At 40.1% G+C, this 22,234-nt stretch overlaps 1 protein-coding gene across 3 annotated transcripts in view; it reads right to left on the bottom strand.

The window, feature by feature from the left end:
- Positions 1-22,234, bottom strand: part of LOC138750481 (microtubule-actin cross-linking factor 1-like) — a 96,169-nt gene that overhangs the window by 8,607 nt on the left and 65,328 nt on the right. For 2 of the 3 annotated variants that reach the window (XM_069912548.1, XM_069912546.1), the window contains exons 2-7: positions 13,247-13,456; positions 8,831-9,059; positions 8,300-8,616; positions 7,272-7,439; positions 4,523-4,646; positions 2,922-3,017 (exon numbers count right to left, since the gene is read on the bottom strand). In XM_069912548.1, the coding sequence (XP_069768649.1) occupies positions 2,922-3,017; positions 4,523-4,646; positions 7,272-7,439; positions 8,300-8,616; positions 8,831-9,059; positions 13,247-13,324 (1,012 nt within the window). In that variant the 5' untranslated portion in view covers positions 13,325-13,456. The remainder of the gene's footprint in view (positions 1-2,921; positions 3,018-4,522; positions 4,647-7,271; positions 7,440-8,299; positions 8,617-8,830; positions 9,060-13,246; positions 13,457-22,234) is intronic. The other variant, XM_069912547.1, reaches the window with a different exon arrangement.

Raw genomic sequence — 22,234 nt, 5'->3', positions numbered from 1 at the left:
GGAATATTACGTAGTGTTCTGGTCCCTGAATTCACGGGAGGATGTCGAAGATCTTGTAGACCTCTATCAAGTCTCCTCTAATCCTTCTACACTCCAGCTCTGTGAACCTTGCCTCATGAGAATTGTTTCCCAATCCAGGCAGCATCCTGGTAAATCTCCTCTGTCCCCTCTCCTTCCTATAATGAGGTGACCAGAACTGAACATAATATTCTAAGTGAGTCATACCAAAGATTTATAGATTTGCAACATGACAACTCTACTCCTGAATTCAAACCACCTATGAAGGAATCTCAGCACACCATAATCCCTCTTCACTCTCCTATCAAACTGTGCGGCAACCTTGAGAAATGTGTAGATTTGCAACCCAAGGTTCCTCTGTTCATCCACACTCTTAAGTAACTGACCATTAACTCTGGACTCAGCCTTCTGGTTTGTCCTTCCAAAATGCATCAACTCTCAGTTATCTGGATTGAAATCCATCCACCACTTTTCTGCCTAACTCTGCATCCCACCTTCATCATTTTGTAACCTTTAACAGCCTTCATCTCCATCCACAACTCCTCCAAACCAACCTCCGTGACATCCGCAAACTTACTGACCTATCCATCCGCCTCTTCATCCAGGTGACATGAAAATCACAAAGAGCACGGGTCGCAGAACAGATCCCTGCGGCACCAACCTCCAGGCAGAATACTTTCATTCCACTACGACACTCTGCTTTCTTCCGACATGACAGCTTTTATTTCATGCAGGTAATTTTTCGCTCATCCCATGACTCAGGACTTTCCGAAGGAGTCTCCTGTGACCGACCTTCTCAGACGCCTTGCTAAAATCCTCGTAGACCTCATCTATCACCGTACCCTCATTAATTTCTTTTGTAACCTCCTCCAAAGACTGAGTTAGATTTGTGAGGCCCAAGCTTGCCTTCACAAAGACATGCTGACTATCCTTGAGTAGAGTGTATTTCTCCAGATCTTCATAGATCCCATCCTTAAGAATCCCTTCCATTAGTTTACTCACCAATAATGTAAGACTAACCCTAATTCCCAAGATTCTCCCTATTACCTTTTTTAAACAAGGGGACTCTATTTACCATTCTCCAATCCACCCGAGTCGCGCTGCCGTCTATCTCCCTCCTTGCCCACGTGAGTGGTGCTGCTGTCTCACCCCCCCCCCACACATCTGGGTCACGCTGCTGCCTCTCCAACCCACCCCCCCACCCCTTCACCAAGGGTCGATATCGACCACTTTGGAGACCCCTAATATGTTATTTAAAGTAACTTAATGTCCTTTTATTCGATTCAGCAAAGAGTGGGGCAGGGAGGCAAGGTTAGGGGGGCTTTACTAAAGCTCAGCCTGGAGTGGTAGTTAATCCGCCACAGTTGACATGGCGTTGCAGTCGTGCTCCAATCTTCAAATATGCCTGGATGCAGCAGGCATGGATAATTGCCGATGATTTGCCACAACCCATTTTTTATACACTTGTGGATGCATGAAACTATGCACCAGCTTTGATCTTTTTCAAACTTCGAACATGCGAGGCAGAAGCTTTAATAGTAAGAACCCATTTACTTGTTTCAGATGGTGAAGAGAAGCAACATCCACGTCATTCTGTACATTTCTAAATGGCACATTGGGGAAGTAGTGAAATCAAATTGCATGAGTGGATGCAATTGCTTTGGATGAGACCTTAAACCACATCCTATATGGTTTTTAAAGAACATACAAGATTCTATCGTACAATAAATTCTGTTCTTTACCCGGCCTCGGGCCTAGTCGGTTCGAGCAGTGAGTCGGAGGAGGCGGAGACCAGAGTTTGGGCAGTGTTCGGAGGTGGAGCGAGTTGAGAGTGACAGGTTTAATTGGTCAAGGCCGATAAAAGGAGGGAAACGCAAAGGAGAGGCCAGCGAGGAGTGGCCCAGTGAGTAGTGGCCTGGTGAAAGAGTGGGGTTTCGAGGCTTTGGCTCGAGAGGGTTCAGCGAGTAGAGGCTGAGGTCGAGTGTATCTAGATTAAGGTAAGACTATATTTTTTTTGTTATTTTCTCTTTCTAAGGTGAGGGGGAAGAGAGAAGGGTTGAGTGTGAGAGCAGTTTGCTCTTTTCAGTGTCAGATGTGAAAGGTCCTGGAGTCTTCGACCTCCTGGACATCCACGATTGCACTAGGTGTACTGAGCTGCAGCATCTCAGGGACCGTGTTAGGGAATTGGAGCTGCAGCTCAATGACCTCGACCTGGTCAGTGAGAGTGAGGCCATCATAGATAGGAGCTATAGCCAGGTGGTCTCAACAGGGCCACAGGAGGAGGATCAGTGGGTTCCAGTTAGGAGAGGGGAAAGGGAAGAGACAGATACAGGAGGGGGCACCTGTGACTGAAGCACTCAACAAATGGTACACCTCCTTGAGGAGCATTCAGGCTGGGGAAGGAATCAGTGGCTGTATCTCTGGCACAAGGTCAACCTCTGTTGCCCAAAAGGGTAGGGAAAGGAAGAGGAGGGTAATAGTTATAGGGGATTCGATGGTCAGGATGACAAATTGTGGATTCTGTGGATACGATTAAGGAAACAGATTGGTGCCAGGGTCTGGGATGTAACTTCCTGTGTCATTTCAGAACAAGTTGGATAGCTGCCTGGATGTGAGGGGATTGGAGGGTTATGGACAGGGAGTGGGTAAGTGGGGCTAGAGTAGCCCACTTAAATCGGTGTGGACTCGAGGGGCCGAGATGTCCTGTATCTGGACTGTAATTGTCTCAGCCAAGATTTATCTTGCAATCAACATCATCTGGTCAATCCTGCATTGCTATTAGGGACCAGTTATGTGTGCAAAATAGCAATGTTTCTCAACTAGGTCAACGATCCTGCTTCATCAATCCAGAAATAAAACATTTCCAAAATCGCAGTGGTGAGAAGTGCCAGGTAAAAGTAAACCTTCAAGATCTTCCACTTGGACATTTGTCCGTTCCAACGTCCTCTTCTGCTCTGATGTTTCCTGACGCAAACGCTGGAATCTCTGTTCGATGGTAGCTAAAATGAACACAAGGTTCTGTTACACATACATTTAAAAATGTCTTCAAAGATTTACCATGTTTCCGGTGTTTTCTTCCCAACAAACACATTTTTTTGGTTTGGAGAGAGAACTGTGGGTTTAGTAATATTTAAAGCAATGCAGAACAGAAGATGACGAGAGAAAAGGTGAGCAAGGAATGAAAAAAGTTTGGAGGGAATCAACGTGAAATAGCAGACAAGTGAAATGAAGAACAGTGAAAAGGAAGGGACATTTGCAAAAGAAAATGGAGAGAGAAAGAGAGGGACAGTTGTGCAACTCTGTTGAAAACATGTTGACTTCAAGGCCTTTTACTCATCGAGAGGAGCAGGTGAAGTGGGGGGGAGCTGGGGCCGGGGAGGAGCAGGAACAACAAAGAATACCCTGCTGAATAGAGAAGACTCTGAGAGCAGCTGCAACCGTTCTCACCAGAACTGTATCCCGCCCTTCAGGTGCTCAGATGCATGGATCTTCAGTGCCCTCCCAGCACAGCATGAGAAATCCCCTCTCATTGGGGGGTCTTTGAGACATCACAGCCCTAAACACTTCCTTGGCTGCATGTTTGCCAGATGTTCACACTTGGTAAATGGCCGCTGCTTAACCTTCTACCATTTCTACATACCCTCTATTTCTATTAATAACTGATCAACAAGACAAATGGAAAATATAGAATTTCTGAGGTTTAGGAAAGGAAACAAAAATGTATAAAAATAAATGAGCTGATAGAGCATCTGGAAAAAAGAAAAGCAACATTAACATTTCGATGGAGCTCGTGACTTCACCGCCTTGCTGGCATATTTTAACATATGTTTCCTATTTCCAGTCTTGTTTCTATGATTGGAAGTTGTCTGGTTTCCAATCATTCAATCTTCTCTTTAATTGATGAGCCACGGACAAGTATACATGACTGGAGCCTGGCTGCTTTATTAAATAATCGCAGAGCATCACTTTCAACGAATTCACTGCAAGAATTCCCATTTGCCGCCATTTTCATTTCCAACGCTCCAAATATGGTTCTCAATTCAGTACCTTTAATGCAACAATTTTATAAGACCCAACACTTCTAAGATGCACCACTCGAGCAGAAATTTCATTCAATAAACACACATTTTGCAATACTATTGCGATTCTGGCCTACGAGTCTGAATCACTGACCACAATTCAGTGGAGAAAGTTCGATTGAACTTTCTTAAATACTGCATTTTATTCAAACATTGAAGTGTGCACAGTTCTTTAGTAAATGGTCATTTTCAGAGCTGTTTATGAAATGATAGCCTATTTATGACGTGCTAGGTAAAGATGATTCAACATTTGAAATCCAATCAATTGCAAGAAATATTTTAGAATGGTTCAAAGAGGTTGGTGGGTCCCCACTGGTAATTTGCACAATTTGAAAATGTCTAATTTACCAGCTGGAAGCATCACTTGTATTTGTTGGAATTAGAGAACCACCTTTTGATCTAAACATCAAATGTTGAAATGGTACCTGTGGTCTTTCGAAGCTGGACTATATTTGGAACAACGTCATTGCTCAAATTCAGCAGGCACTTTGCTGCCTCCTGTAACTTTTCGACACCATCTTCATGTTCAGAAATTTCTCCCTGAAGAACCTGTGATTTCAAAATGACACAATGACTCATTCACAATAAAATTAATATTTATTTCTGTATATCTTAGATTTGCCGATGCCTTGGTTAATTTCGATATTGTCTTTGGGTCAAGGAGATAAACAGCCTGTGAAGGCGATTCTATAAATTATCATAAATACCAACAACTCTCTGGCCTGCTTTGGGGTGAGGAGGCGAACATTTTCAAGGACCCAATAACCACAGGATATTGGAATTTTCTCAAACAACCAGATCAAACTTTCTATTGATCATTACTCATTACTCATTAATGCTTCGAGGTATTTAATACGCCTGATGTTTGAGCATTTTCTGATGCTGTTGAGCTCATCATCTTTATCTTGTCTACATCTCTTGACCGGCCCTGAAGTCCCCTTGCAAACCATCAAGGTCACAAGAAAATATTTAAAAATGTTCTGATGCTTAGATTTACATCAGCATTGATAAAATAATGCTGAAGAACTCATTTGGCTTTTCACCACTAATGGACATAGATTTGGCTGCAGAGGGTTATTCTGCATTATCGTTTTTCTGCCTGTCTACTTTTACTCCAGATGACCCCTCTCCCCAATCCATCATCCTTCAAAGGTAAATATGTGTTCTCCCTCAGCAATCTGACCCGTTTGCAACTCCTATTCTCTCGAGCACTTAATGGCCCACAGCTTTTCTCCATGACCATCAATCCCAGGCCATTATTGCAATAAATGGTCCGATTTTTCTCTGACTGCAAGACCAGAAATGCCCTCCACCTCAATAAAGCAAAACTTTCTGATTTGTCTTTCTGATGCAAATTCCAATTCCTCAAACATCAACTCCAGTCAACATGATGCCATTAGTTTTGTTAATGATAGAAAAGGATAGGTCTGGGACTCGGGTTGAGATTTTAAATTGGAGAAAGGCCAATTTGAGGAAATTAGAAAGGAATGAGAAGGCGTTGACCTGGAAAAGTATGTGCGGGGTGAGTGGAAGACCTACAAAGGTGAAATTTGGAGAGTACAGACTTTGCATGTTCCTGTCAAGATTAGCAGGCTTAGGAATCTGGTTTGGAAGAAGAGAGGTGTGCAGCAGGTATAGACATCACAGAGCAAATGAGGTGCTTGAAGAGTATAGAAAATGCAAGAAAAAACCTCAAGAAAGAAACCAGGAAGGCTATGTGGATGATAATGGGGTAAATTGGATGAGTAAGCTTGCAGGTGTTGTGGACACTAAAGAAGGTTTTCAAACCTTGAAGAGGGATCAGGACCAGCTGGAAACATGGGCTGACAAATGGAATTTAATGCAGATGAGTGTGAGGTGTTGCATTTTGGAAGGACAAGCCAAGAAAGGACATACATGGTAACCAGTCGGGCAGTGAGGAGTATGATAGAACAGACGGATCTGGGAATACAGACACCTCATTCTCTGAAAATGGTGTCACATGTGGATAGGGTTGCAAAGAGAACTTTTGGCACATTGACCTTGATCAATCAAAGGATAAAGTATAATTTTCATTGGTGAGACACAATTTGGATTATTGTGTGCAGTTTGGATCACCTAACTGCAGGAAGGATGGCAATTGTGCAGAGATTGACTTGGATGTGGCCTGGACGTCAGGAGCAGAGTTGTAGGAAAAGGTTAAACAGGTTATGATTTTATTCCCTGGAGTGTAGAATGAGGGAAGAATTGAGAGAGAGATTTAAAATGATGTGGAGGACAGAGTAAATATAGGTAGGCTTGTTCCACTGAGAGCAAGTGAAATACAAACCAGAGGACATGGGGTAAGGGTGAAGGGGATAAATTTAGGGGGAACATGAGGGAGAACGTCTTCACACAGAGTGAAGAGGTGGGAGAGTGGAACAAGCTGTCCGTTGAAGTGGTGACTGTGGGCTCAATTTTTAATTTGAAAAGAATTTGGACTGGTACATGGATGGGAGAGGTATGGAGGGCTATGGACTAGGTGCGTCAGAGGGCCTCGGCAGAAAAAGGGTTCGGAACAGACAAGAAGGGCCAAAGGGGCCTGTTTCTGTTCTGTAATATTGTAAGGTTCTATGGTTCGAATACTTCTTTGGAATAAATCAATCTCTGCCACTTTGCAAACAAATCTTACCTCCAAATGTGCTCCAAATCACCACTTTCCTCCCACCCCCCTTCACCTGTTCCTGAAACCCCCATCTATGGAGTTATCGTCTCTGCACCTGATGATCCCATTAATGATTTGCTGAGATTTTTTGCTCTGCTGTTATAATCTTGGAGGTCGTCCAAAATTCTGCCACCATTTTCTTAGGCCCCCATTAAACATGGATAAGGTCTGAGGAAACCCATACTGAAAATAGACACACAATGAGAGCAGAACTGTTTGGCTTCTTTGTTACAGTTTCCAATCTCGCCCCCACCATCTGGAAGCAAATTGGCTGTTGGATCTTCATCAGGCTCCCATTAAAACCTGATCAAGTTGGAATGAATGGAGCTCAACTTCCTATTTCAGGTGCCAAACTTACAACCTCCCATGTGGCCTTAACCACTGTTATTGGATGTGCACATTATCATTATTTCAAAGCATTCATCATTCTACTCGTAAATTAGAATAAGCAACATTACACAGTGATTTATGAAATAACAACTTTAATTTACCATGATATTTTCAAGTTCTTGCTGCAAGATTTCTGGATTAGGGATGGCCTCCAGCTGAACCATTCGTCTTTCTCTTTCTACTCTCTCTAGCCACAAACGCAGCTCATCTGCCTTCTCTTGCCATTGTTCAAATACCTTGGTGCTAAGACGGATTCCAAGTCCAATGCACTATAGAGTGAAAGAAATGAATGAGTATGTGGATTTTTAAAATGTACGATTTTGTGATGCGATCAAATATCGAGTGTCCAATCGATCCAAAATGGGTCAAGCGATACATTACTGGTCCATTACTTATGCCAACTATCATTTTTTTGTTCCCTGCATCAAGTTTTTTGAGGGTCACAGACAAAAAGGCAATGTTCACTCCTCACCAAAGGTGAAATGCCTGTTACCCTGCCGTACTGTTCCATTTTCTTGTTATGTCAATAAATCTTTTAATTGATATTTTGAGTTTGCTTTCAAAATAAACTGATGGTCAGGAATATATCAGAAGCATTGAAAACCTTCACAAATTTAGTGTGTCAGTGAAGATTAGACAGAAATTCTTTTGGGGCTGGGCTTGTTCCAGCCGAACACTTTGCATTTCTGTTATGCCATTCAAGCCTAACCCTTGGGTTTAGGACATACTGAGCCAGCGAGGTGACCTTTGTGGATTGGACACATTACACCGTGTTCAGTGACAAATGCACGTGGGAGGCCAGTCTGGAAAATCTTCACCAATTATGATCTGTTCGACATTTGATTTTATTAAAAGGAAATGAGTTCATGACTTATTTTCTGCAGTGGTCTCTGTCCAACTCGAGTGAGTTTGGCCACCAAGAGAGCTCCACAATACTGGAAAGATTTGATCATTGTTCCTGTTCTTCATGGGTATTATTAATCACAGCCGCAAACCTTTTCCAGAGCCACTCTTATAAGACTAAAACTTACACAAGTTGCTCAGTCTATCAAAATGCTCTCATGTTACTGATCTAAAGTAAAATTGGAGTTTAAATGCTATTAGTCAAAAAAAAGGAGATATGTCATACTTCTGATCGAAGTGCGTTGAAGCGAGCATCGGCGCTTTCAACCGTCTCCTCCACACGTTGGCTTATGGCATCAGGATCAATTGGGATCTTGTAGCTTTCAATTGCATTCCTGATTTCAAAGAGAAAGGCAGCATCGAAGAGACTTTTCCAAGATCGTCTGAGGTATCTTAGATCCCCTTTGAGAAACTGAAGATCATTGAAGAGGAATTTCTGCTTCTTAAGTTTGAATGTCAATGACGTGGAGTCAAATTCCTCAGCTTTTATTTTTTGTAGTTCCTTTTCTGAATGAATCATTAATGTTTCAAATTCATCATGATCTGTTTAAAGGAATATAATGGTGAAATAATCAAAATGATCAAATAATACCAGATTATATAGACTTTGACACATTGACAGGATCCTGTAATAATTACAAGTTGGGGTTATTCCAAACCACATGTAGCTTTCAGTTGTCTTACTTAGAATTCTTTTTAACTCTCAGTAAATAGTATTTTATAGTAATCTGGAAAATAAATGAATACTTTCCCTCACCTTTTCGGAACTTCTGCAGTTCTAGATGCAGATCCTCAATCACGTTTAATTGAGAATCTGCACTTGATAAAGCGGATTCGTACTCCTCCATCAAGACATTCAAGTTCTCCTGCAGTGCAACTTCCTCGTCTCGCAAAGGGTCCTGGACATTTTGTTCCAGGAAAGTCTGAGCTGCCTCTATGGCCAAAACCAACTCTTGCTCTTTCTGGGACAACTTTTGGCGATGTTCCTAGAAAAGAAACAATCCTAGGTTCATTTTTATTGCTCCAAGTTGTCTTGGGGGAGGTAAGGTTTCTATTTATTGCATTTGCAATTGAAATAAAATATTCAGGTTTCCCAATTTATTAAAAATCAGGGTACCAAAACACCCTTAAATACACACAGGAAACGTACTTCAAGTCCAGAAATCTAAATGGTTTTATGCTTTCGGAGGTTTAATCAACTACCTTGATCTACAATTCTTTGCTTGTGTCAAAGGATGAATCCTGCTGAGATGGAGTAGAATATATTCCATAGTTAATTTGACTGACAAGAAAATAAATCCTCTCCTTCAGTATTTGTACACAGTCCCTTCCCTGTCAAACAGACTTACTTTTATTTAAACTTAAGCACATTAAACTTTTGTCATTTGAATGATCTCATCCTTAACTTTCAATTCAGGGATTTAATATTCTTTCATGATGTAAAAGAGAACACGTGAAATCTAACGAGAGGTGACTGTGATCTAGTCAGGAGAATGTGAACTAGTTTGTAACTGTGTAAGAATGCACCCTTCTCACTGAAGTAACTGTGGGGTGGATGTCTATGTATATGAGTGTGTCAACATTTTTAAGAGATGGTGGATCTTCTTGTCTTTTTTCTTCACTGGTATCACTGTTTCCTTCACGCCAGACTTGCACATTTTCGCCCAGTGGTTTGCTGTGCCGTAGGCTCCACATTCAGAACCGTATGCGGGGCAATCATTTTGGTCACGGAGGGGTGTTGTCCGCTGCCCTTCCTACAGGTCCTGGGGGTGGCACTTTTCTGATTGTATTTTTTATAGCATCAACCCTTCCTTCTCTTTGCTGTGGGTGGGTCTGCATTGATAGGGATTTCATTTGCGTCCTCGTGGCTTTGAAGACTCTGGCTGTGTCAGAGTCTTTGGCCAATTTCAAGCTATCCTTCCCTAGAAGAGACTTTTGCACTTCAGGATGGGCATATTAGTGGATCAGCTAATCTTTCCTCTATATCCTTCCATCTGCATTTTGCAGCATTAATTTTTGGTGTAGTAAGGACGTTAGTAACAGTCTCATCAGTCTCTTACACAAAACCTTGAAATTCATTGCATTCAAGTCTAGGATTAGAGCTGAGTTCAAGGTGAGAAACAACCTTTGCAAATATCTGCTCTGGATCATTTTTCTCCACCCCGTAAGCTCTCAGCTATTAAATAAGTCACGGCCTGGCTCCCCTGTCCAGACATGTATAGAACTAACCTTCTCCTCGCTGTTGCATTTTTAAAATAGCTTTTCACTGCTAAATTGTACATCTGCTGAAACGTTTTCAACGATTCAACCATGTCTTCAGCCTCCCGTCCATCACTGGGTGAACTGCTGTTGCACCAGCCATTCATTTCCAGGTGTACTTTTTCTCTTCTTCCCCTTCAGATTTCAGTCACTTCCAATCCATTTTATAGTTTTATTCTTGTTCTCTCAGACCGACCACTGCCAACATGTTCTGTCTCCGTGTTACCTGGGAGGATTCTTAAATAACTTAAAGATGCAAGATTCAAATAACAGAAGGGAGTTTACTTACTGATGCCTTCCACCATCTCAGGAAACTGTTCACACTCATACTCATGTATAGGTGCCCCCCAGTAGTGCACGACGGTTACCACAGTGAGAAGGGTGTATTCCTAGGAAGTTACAAAAGAGTTCACATGATCCTGACGAGATAACACACCCGTCTCACTGTCGTAAATGTCGTGCACCAATGTGGGGTGCATGTCTATGTGAGTATGAACATTTCCTGGCATGGTGGAAGGCATCAATAAGTAAAATCTCTTCTGCTATTTGAATCTTGCATCTCTAAGAAGATGCAAGATTCAAATAGCAGAAGAGATTTTACTTCTGCTATTTAAGAAGCCTCCCACACAGAGACATAACGGTGACTTTATTGTATTTATCTTTACCATTTGGTTCAACATCCTTTGGACTTGACAAGACTTTATTCAAGTCGCCTTATTCCAAAACAAACCAGGCTGTCAAGCACACACAGGGCAATAATTTGCATACATGTTAAGCAATGCTTTACGAAAAGAAGATAACATCAATTGGTAAATGTTTAAAGATCTTTGCTCTTTTTTAACGATGAAAATCTGACTTGAGCACTGCATATTAAGGAATGACAAACATGAAAATCTATCCCCATTTGAGTGAAAACATTCTGGGTAATTATCATTTTCACATTAGTGCTTCAAGATGCAGGTGTCCCTGCCAGGGCCCAAACTGAACGAACGGCAATATCTTTCCCAGTTAGAAGGGAGAGGAGTGTGGAGGGGAATCAGCAGGTAGTAATGTTCCTACGGACCTAATGCACGTCCCTTTCCATGTCAGAAGGCTCCTCTTTGGACATATTCTTGGAGTCGAGTAGATGTTGTTCACTCCGTTGATAGAATACAGGACTACCTCAGTGGAGAGAATGAATGGAGGGCTAATCAAGCCAACTGCTTTGCTATGCTGTTGAGGTCCTTGGGCCCTTTGGGAATTGTGCTGATCCAGTCAAGTGCGGAGCAAAGGTTCGCCACCTACTGCTTGACAGGTAGCCTCTGATCTGTTTTAGTTATCACAGTACTCAAAGTGGCTGGTCCATGTTAGGACCACAGTGAGAAGGAGACCTGGAGTCATGTGACAAAACCCAATTGAAGTACCATTATGCAGGTTATTGGTGAACAATGCCACTTTATGTCACAGTGTGTGCGACACACTTTCCATCGGGCAGCTGATTAAATAAAGTATGGCTTTGTCCTGCTTTTGGTAGATGGACCAGATACCTGAAGAATTTGCCACTTTGTCAGAAGGATGTCAGTGGATCAACTGTGACAGGAGGTGAAAAAAAAATCTAGACTGAACTTCTCCAGTACTTCGAATGTGATGGAGTCTGGTCCTATTTGTCTGCTGCACTTGGTGTTCCTAAGTAAATCAAATAGGGTGAAAGTGATTTCTGTGATGGTGTCGGAAGAACCTGATGGAACATGCTAGAAAGTGTCTTAACCCCAACATTGTTATTCAGAAGCTGAGGCCTACCACCACTGAGAATGAGGAGACCCTTGGTCCCTCTTTTCCTGTTTACTGTTCATGACCCAGCCGGAAGGACGACAGAGCTCAGATTTCATCAGCGGTTAATTCTGTCTTTGGAATGTTATTTTTTTTTCTGCATTGCCTGCCCACTGTCCAGTGTTGTAAGATTATCAGTCTGGCACCTCATGTGCATCTGCATTCCCTATTAAACCATGGTGATGACTTGTCTTGGTTGTAATGGGAGAACTAACGATGGTAAGTAACACTTTCCTGCTGCAAATGTTAAAGGCCCATCGTACCTTTTGGCCACTGTGATTCCAGCTGTCAATTTATTCTGAATCTATCCCATTTAGCACAATGGTGCTACCACACATCAGAATTGAGGGAGCCCCTGGAGAAACATGGGATGAATCTTTCTGCTCCTGCTGTCACCAACAGTTGCCTCAACAACAGGAAAATTGTGGTAGTGAGGGGGTGTAGCCTTACTCACTCTCTTTTCCAAACCAATCCCTAGATCTGCACAAGGATCTGGCCTGGTTGAGTGGACGAACAGTGACGTTGCTACGCCAGAATTCATTCCGGTGGTGTATGCTTCCTCAACCCTTTTTGGTTGTGAATAGCTTGCATGGCCCATTCAATGGGTTATAAAGAGTTAATCACATGAGTGGGTGCTGGAGTTATCAAAATAGGGGAGGAGGTTCTTCCCTTTACAACATCAAGATCCACATTATCTGAGAATACAGCATTACTGAGGTGAAGAGTTTTTGTTAAGAAGCTGCCATGGTGAGATTGTTAGTGAAGGGCCTCTGTGACCATCGTCAATCACTGCCCCTTCACTAGTGAGTTAATCATATTCCCGTCATCTCTCATCACTTGCGTGACTGGGCCAGAGCAAAGAACAGAAAGTAGGACTGAGTTAGAAAGAGGATCTGCTAGATCTTTGAATAGGATTGGGAGAAGATCGTCAAAATTCAATTCAACATTATTTAGAAATTGTGTTAGTCATTATTTAAGTGAAATTTATTTAGTCGCCTTTCATCAAATCTGTACTGATCAGAGGTTCTGATGAAAAGTCCAATCCAAAATATTTTTACAATTGTTCGAATATACACTTATCCAAAACACCTGGAAGTGTTCATACCTTCAGGCCTTGCTGGTGGTCATTCAGTCTTTCGCCCATCTCAGCAAATGACCCCATCGCATCGTCCTCTTCCTCCATCTGGAAACCATCACCTAATGCGTAGAATTCGTCTTCGGTGATATGAACTCCATAGTGACCCTCGACTGCCAACCATTTCAGAAGATCACCTACTGTCTTCTGATGTTTTTGTAGGTGATCTTCTGTTGTTTCCTACAAATTGCAAAATCCTGTTAGTTTGAAGACGTGTTGTACTTTCCTGGCAGCAATTCCATATTCCCTCATCTATTTGCAAACCCTTGGGATTGAGGAGGATGTGAAACCACTTGAGTGGAAGATGCCTGTTTATAAACAGGGGCCATTCCACACCATTTCATCAGAATATGCACATGGGCAACACGTGGTCTTGCCCAGTCTTGGATCAATACGAAAAGGATGGAAAATACTAAAGACCAGCCTCCTATACACACACACGGGCATCGACGGAATTCCGCTTCATCATTTCCCTGCTCATGTCTCCCTAACACTGCCTTCATTTCTCGGGCCCCTTCGTCTAATCCCTCCCCTTTCATTTCAAAGGCCTTCTCTGCGTCTAAAGCAACTGCTACTGTTGGCGCTTTACTCCCTTCTACTGCATGAATTAAGTTAATAAATTTACAAATATTGTCTGTTGTGCGTCTTTTTTTAATAAATCCAGTTTGGTCTAGATTTACCATTTTAGGTACATAATCTGCTAATCTGTTTGCTAATAGTTTAGCTATTATCTTATAATCTGTGTTAAGTAATGATATTGGTCTATATGATGCTGGTGCGAGTGGATCTTTCCCTTGCTTTGGTATTACTGTAATTATTGCTGTTTTACATGAATCTGGTAAGCTTTGTGTTTTGTCAATCTGGTTGATTACTTCCAGGAGGGGAGGAATTAATAAATCTTTAAATGTTTTATAGAATTCTATTGGGAATTCATCCTCTCCTGGTGTTTTATTATTTGGTAGTTTTTTTTTTATTATCTCTTGTATTTCTACTATTTCAAATGGTTCTGTTAATTTATTTTATTCCTCTATTTGTGATTTTGGTAGTTCAATTTTAGTTAAAAATTCATCTATTTTGCCTTCTTTCCCTTCGTTTTTAGTTTGGTATAATTGTTCATAGAATTCTCTAAAGTTTTCATTGATCTCCGTTGGATTATATGTGATTTGTTTGTCTTTTTTCCTTGATGCCAATACAATTTTCTTAGCTTGTTCTGTCTTAAGCTGCTATGCTAGGATTTTGTGCGTTTTTTCCCTTAGTTCATAATATTTCTGTTTTGTCTTCATTATGTTCTTCTCCACCTTATATGTTTGTAGTGTTTCATATTTTATTTTTTGATCTGCCAATTCTCTTCTTTTAGTTGTATCTTCCTTCATTGCTAATTCTTTTTCTATATTTACTATTTCCCTTTCCAACTGCTCTGTTTCCTGATTATAGTCCTTCTTCATCTTGGTTACATAACTTATTATTTGCCCTCTAATGAATGCTTTCATTGCATCCCATAGTATAAACTTATCTTTCACTGATTCCGTATTTATTTCAAAGTACATTTTAATTTGTCTTTCAATGAATTCTCTAAAATCCTGCCTTTTAAGTAGCATGGAGTTTAATTTCCATCTATACATTCTTGGAGGGATGTCCTCTAACTCTGTTGTCAATATCAAAGGTGAATGGTCCGATAATATTCTAGCTTTATATTCTGTTTTTCTTACTCTATCTTGCATACGAGCTGATAACAGAAATAGGTCTATTCTTGAGTATGTTTTATGTCTACCCGAATAATATGAATATTCCTTTTCCTTTGGGTGTTGTTTCCTCCATATATCCAAAAGTTGCATTTCTTGCATCGATTTAACTATAAATTTGGTTACTTTGTTCTTTCTGTTAATTTTTTTCCCAGTTTTATCCATATTTGAATCCAAATTAAGGTTGAAATCCCCTCCTATTAATATATTCCCTTGCGTATCTGCTATCTTCAAAAAAATATCTTGCATAAACTTTTGATCTTCTTCGTTAGGTGAATATACATTGAGTAGATACCAAAACTCCAAATATATCTGACATTTTATCATTACATATCTCCCTGCTGGATCTATTATTTCCTCTTCTATTTTAATTGGTACATTTTTACTGATTAATATAGCTACTCCTCTTGCTTTTGAATTATACGACGCTGCTGTTACATGTCCTACCCAATCTCTCTTTAATTTCGTGTGCTCCAATTCAGTTAAATGTGTTTCTTGCACAAATGTTATATCAATTTTTTCTTTTTTCAGTAAATTTAGCAGTTTCTTCCTTTTGATTTGGTTATGTATTCCATTAATATTTAAAGTCATATAGTTCAACGTAGCCATTTCAAACTTTGTTTATCTTCCCTTTCTGTTTCTCCATCATCACCTTTCCTTCTTATCCATTTCTGTTTTCTTGTTTTGAACACTTTATAAGACAACATTTCTAAAACATCAAACATTTTCCTTATTCTCCTATTTAAAACTTCTTTAACCCCATTCTCCCCTCCCCCTCCTGAGTTGCCCTTTATCTCTTGTTGGGCAAACACATCTCCCCTCTCCATTTGGATTTGCGAATTCACTCGCAAATGTCAACTGATTTTGCAGTGACCGTAACTCATCCCCACCCAGCACCCCACGGAAAAGATTTCAATTTTCATATGTAACAAAGGTCACTATTTTAATTCCCTCCTTATTCCTTCTATTCCCTTTCATTCCCTTATTAATTCTTATCTATACTCTATATATTTTCCTCTAAATACGTATACATTCATGTATACACACACATACATACACATCTACATATATATATATATATATATATTTTTTTATATATATAATATATACATACATATACCCATATACACACATACATATAGTTCGTGGTCATTTTTACTCTCATTACATGTCTTCATCTCTCTGCTTGTTTTGTAGTTGTTCTGCAAATTTTTGTGCTTCCTCTGGATCCGAGAATAGTCTGTTTTGTTGCCCTGGAATAACTATTTTAAGTACCGCTGGGTACTTTAACATAAATTTATATCCTTTTTTCCATAAGATCGTTTTTGCTGTATTGAACTCCTTCCTCTTCTTCAGGAGATCAAAACTTATGTCTGGATAGAAAAAAAATTTTTGACCTTTGTATTCCAGTGGCTTTTTGTCTTCTCTTATTTTCTTCATTGCTTTCTCCAAAATATTTTCTCTTGTATATCTTAAAAATTTTACTAAAATGGATCTTGGTTTTTGCTGCGGTTGTGGTTTCGGGGCTAATGTTCTATGTGCCCTCTCTATTTCAATTTCTTCCTGTAATTCTGGTCTTCCTAGGACCCTGGGGATCCAATCTTTTATAAATTCTCTCATATTCTTGCCTTCTTCATCTTCCTTAAGGCCCACAATCTTTATATTATTTCTTCTAATGTAGTGTTCCATTATATCTGTCTTCTGAGCTTACAGCTCATGTGCCTCTTTAACTTTTTTATTAGATTCTTCTAATTTCTCTTTTGTCCTCTACTTCCATTTCTACGATTATTTCTCGTTCTTCCACATTCTCCACTCTTTTTCCTATCTCTGATATGACCATTTCTATTTTATTCATTTTTTCTTCTGCATTCTTAATTCTTCTTTTTATCTCATTAAATTCTTGTAATTGCCATTCTTTCACTGATTCCATATATTCTTTGAAAAAAGATACATCCATTGTCTTGCCTTTCTCTTCTTCTTCCACTTCTTTCTGTTCTTCTTCTTCTTCTTCCTCTGGATTGACCATCTGTTGTTTCCTTCTTTTCTTTTTACCTTCTTCTTTCTTGTTGTCGTTATTGTCTCTGTTCTGCACCAGCTGCTGTGCTGCAGGTGTCTCTCTCAGCTGTGGAGATCGACTCCGCAGCTGTTTCCCCCTCCCGTCAGTGTGTTTTTTTTCTTGCGCGGTTGCGCACTTTTACTCGGCTCTGCGAGCCATTTTTGTAGTCCCGAGCCCGGGACTTCCACTGACCTGAGGGAGCGGGCTTCTCTCTCCGCGGCGGGCCTCCTCAGACAGGTAAGGCCTTCACCTTCTTCTTCCGACGTTCTTTCTTCTTCTCTTCTTCCCGTTGTTTTCGACTTTTCTCTCTTCGCTGCCATTTTCTTCTCACCTTTATTTTTACTTTGTTTTAAATTTTAATCTTGTAACTTTGTGTTTTGTGCGTTTTTTAACTTTTCCGGAGAGGGCTGGAATTCCCTGACCGGCCACTACTCCATCACGTGACTCCCCCCATCTGGATCATCTTCAGCTGTCATCATTTTCTTAGTCACAGACCTAGTTACCGCACATGCAGGATATATCTCACCATCCTCTCTAACCACATCCTTACTAGGCCAATTTGTCAATCTTAAAACTGACCCAACTTTATTCTCTGACAAATCATTCCCCAGCAAAAACGAGACACCTTGCATGGGTAACTCCTACTACAACAGTTCCTTTGACTAATTCTGAATTTAGCACAACCTTGTGAAGCAATATTGACCCTACCTCATCTCCAACACCTTTAATCAAAGTTGTCTCCTCTGTGTCTGTCCTTTGATCCACAGTTAAAACGGTTTCTAACAACAATGACTGAGCAGCCTCAGTATCTCTAAGAATGTTAACTGGAACCTGTGGTTCTCCCTCCTTTATTAAGACAAAGCCCTCTGACACAAAAGGATTGAAAACATCCATGACCTACTGATCAGGTTATGCACCTCTGCTCTCCTTAAATTCCACTGTTTCTGTATACATGGTTCTGGTTAAACCTGTTTTTACCTTTTCTGCTTCAAGACTAGACAATTCACAGTCACATGACCTGCTTTCTTACACAAATTGCATATAAATACAGAAGTTCTGTCCTTTCCTACCTTTCCTTCATCTTTTTTCTGAACATTTTCTCCAGACTTTATTTCAGCCCTACTATCCTGCTCCATCCTAACCTTATGAACAGGTTTATTAATCTGGTCCACATGAGCTCTCTGAAAATGCCTATTATTCTGGAATGTCCTTTTGTGAGTCTTCCTCAACAAATTTTCCTTCACATGTAATATTTCACTATTATAATCCTCTACGTTTGTGCTTTTCTCATCCAATGTTTAACTTCAACAATTTTCAATGCCTCAGAAATAGCCATCAGTTCCTATTTTCTCACCTTCTGCAGTTCTGCAGGTGATGGTTGTAACAAAAATGTATCAACATCCATTGCTGCAGTTTTTCCAGACACAAGCTTTCTGTAAGCTTGTAAAAATAGCCTGCAAAAACAACCCAATCAACTAATAAATCATGAAACTACAATGTTCAAATCCTAAAGGATGAGCCCCCATAAAATGTTATGGAGTCCAGATGACCCCAAAAACCAGTAGCAATAGATATGCACGACAACACAGGGTTATTTAAACAAAAGTAGTTTAGAATTTTATTTGAACATGAAAACAGAATTGAACTTTAACTTATTACTTAACCTACCTAACCCACTTAATCCGCCCTCAAATACTAAGTGCAGGTGAGTGTAATGTGTATTGAAGATTAGAAAAGTTCTTTGGATCACAGTCCAATCTCGCTGGTTGCAGGCAATTCTTGCAACAGTGCTCATACATTAGCATTAACAAAGTTCACCAAGCTTTGGTGTTTAACAGACAAATGGTTACCACTCAGAAGGGCTCTTGCTGGTTTTCAGAGAGAGAGATTCCATTTCCAGAGCATCTGCAACTGATTTCTTCTTAGTTAGTCTTTCTGACAAAACTTGTCCCCTTCAGGGTTCTCCGGATGATCCTTTTTCTTTCAGGTCATCTTTCTCCTTTGACCAGGCAGCCTTCCAAAGTTTGGCAGCTTGTCCCTCTGGAACAGATTTCTCTGACTCCTTCTCTCTCACTCCCTCCCTCTCTGAGAGCAAAGCTGTTCTAACTCTGCCTGCTAACGCCACATGCTCTCCTAGGCAAGCTGTATGTGGATACTTTGTTGCTCCTTTGCAAAAAGCAGGATGCAATAATCCTGCTAAAATTCTGGGTTTTCCAATGTGTGTGTGTGGAAGCTGCTCGAGTAATTCATTCCAAGCTACCTCTAAAACTCTTGTCACACTGCACATTCAGAGATCTGAGAAGAACCCTTGGCCGAGCCAACTTTGCTTGAAAGAAAACAACAATCACTACCGATCTGTGGTCGTCTCAGCCTTCCTTAAGATAGGTTGCAGACACCACCTTATCAATTAGTGCATTGGATCAGGTAGTGCCGGAAATACACAGAGAAGCCGCTGTGTGGAGATTTCACAGAAATACAGTTTAGAAGCAGGAAAGGATCAGATGTTATTGAACAACAATGAAAGGAACTATTAGCATGTGGTCTACAAAGTAACCTTCTTTTTGTATACTTTATTTAAAATCAAATTCAAAATCCACAATAAAATACATCATATTAACATACAAAAATTTCCCCCATATATACCCCCCTCCCACCCCCTCTCTTAGCTCCCTCCCATCCTCTACAACCTCAAACTAAAGAAACAAACCATCATAGTCGGGTTTGATGTCACCAATCAACCATGACATATTTAGACCCATACACTTCACAGAGGGACCCGCACATTAACAAAAATGGTAGACGGATGGCGTAAATTGTAAGTTATCTTTTCCAATGGAATACATGATTGCAAGTCCATGTGCCATCTCTGAATACTTAATTCAATTTCATCTTTCCAGGTTATAGCTTTACATTTTCTCGCTACTGCCTATTCCAACTGAATAAATGCAATTTGAAATGTATCCAATTTCATTTCCAAACTCCATTTTACTTCATATGTCCCAATAAAAATACTAACGGCTCTAATGAAAGCTTAAATTTAAACAACCCCTGCAAAAGTTCCATAATTCCATTCAGAAAGGGTTTCACCTGATCACATAACCATACTGAATGTAAAAAAGACCCTATCTATTCTCCACATTGAAAACACATATCCAAAGAGATAAATCTATACCTCTTCAACTTCTCAGGTGTTAAGTAAAGTTGATGAATAAAATTATAATGAACGAATCTTTATATAACGTTTACTGGCTTAGTCACACTGTCCTCACATAATGTCATCCAATCATCCTGAGAAATTAAAACCGACAGATCCTCCTTCCTTTTACTTCTCACTTTATAAATATCCGACTTAGGCATCTTATTTTGTAATAAAGCATACATTTGTGTAATCAATCCCATTTCCCCTCCTTCAATAATTAAACATTCAAATCTCATCCTTCTAGGTAATCTCAAACTGTGTCCAGAATTATCTAGTAACAAAGTTACTAAGCATGGACCTGATCCATTTTTTCATTCTATCACTGATATGAAACAAAATTTCCAGCTTCATAACAATCTTCGGCCAAGATAATACCTTTCTTTTCCCAAATATTCAGGAATACGTGATTTATTTTAATACAAAGCTTATTTTAATACAAAGGGTTTTAGCCGAAATTTTGCCCTCAGCACCAATAGCAACGTTGGTCCGATACCATATTTCCATGAAATGTTTTAACACCGGTAAAGGATAATTTTGGAATAGTTGAGCATTCCATTTATAAATAAACTGTTGCATTCTTTGTTCATGAAGCTGAGCCATTTGGATTTTAGCCCAACGTAAAGATTGTTGTGATCCAACCATTCTATTAATAAACTTGAATTGTGCCGCTTCATAATAATCCTGAAAATGTGGTAATTATAAAACTCCAAGTCAATTTTTGTATAGATACTCTTGCCTATTTACCTTTTCATAATAAAGATCTTCCCAGCACATGGAAATCCTTAAAACCTTTTAGGAATCCCACATGTAATTGATTGACAAAAATACTGAATACGGGGGAAAAAATTCATTTTAAAACACTGTCGTGCTGGACACAACCAAGAAAGACTCAGCCACCACATTGAAAGCCATTAATGATGTTTTTATTCAAATTCAGCCCGCGCCCTCTTAAGGGCAGCCTAAGCTCAGTCACCTCGTGCATTGTGATATCAGAATCGCTGCCCCAGGCGTGCGCTGGGCAGGTGAATTGAGGCAGGGAGAAAACCTTGACAGCGCCATCTTCCCATGGCTGCTCCGCCATGTGGCGTTATACACCATGAGAGACTGTGCCAACACAGCGCCCTATTAAAGTTATCGGTAAATCTTTCCACCTATTTAAGTCTTATTTAATTTAATGTAATAATGGTCTATAATTCAACTCATATAAATGATTATAATTATCATCTACATTTATCCCGAAATACTTAATTTTATCCAACCACTTAAATGTAACAATATCTCTGCAGTTTGCATAATCCATTCTTGTCAAAAGCATCATTTCACTCTTATCCCAATTAACCTTATATCCTGATAATGCACCACACTGTTCCAACCTTCCAACTCAATAAAAACATTTTACCAAGAACAAGCATGTGGTCTTGAAGGTAAAAATCACAGTTAAAACTTAATGACTATTTTCAAATCCACTGCGTCATGTGAACCATGGCAGTGAACAGAACAAAAGTATCTGGAAAAAGCAAGGCAAAACACCTTTCAGGATTGGCCCAAGGCATTGCAACTGAACACATGGCACAGGGTCAATCCCCAGAGACATTCAGATTTCACACCTATACACTCAAGGCTGAGGTTTCTGACTTGAATTTGATGAAAGGCAAACCACAGATTCTTGGTGCATCTTTACGAAGAACACTCTTGTTTTGATTTCAGCCACAAAACCAGGACTCCAGTCTCTCATCTCATCTCATTCCAGGGCAGAAACCAAAGGAAAGGGCACATTCTTCTGGGGGTCCTTGGTTAATATTTACTCTTAAATCACCACGGCAGAAACACAGAACATAGAACACTGCAGCATAGTACAGGCCCTTCAGCCCTTGATGTTGTGCCAACCCATATATTCCTTCCTAAAAAAAGCACTAAACTCTCCCTACCCCAAAACAATAAAGAGTATTTAATTCCTGCCT

The sequence above is a fragment of the Narcine bancroftii genome, unplaced genomic scaffold (genome assembly GCF_036971445.1).
Source record: "Narcine bancroftii isolate sNarBan1 unplaced genomic scaffold, sNarBan1.hap1 Scaffold_153, whole genome shotgun sequence".
Classification (NCBI taxonomy): domain Eukaryota; kingdom Metazoa; phylum Chordata; class Chondrichthyes; order Torpediniformes; family Narcinidae; genus Narcine; species Narcine bancroftii.
The sequence above is the reverse complement of the archived record's forward strand: the minus strand, read 5'-3'. Positions and strand labels throughout refer to the sequence as shown.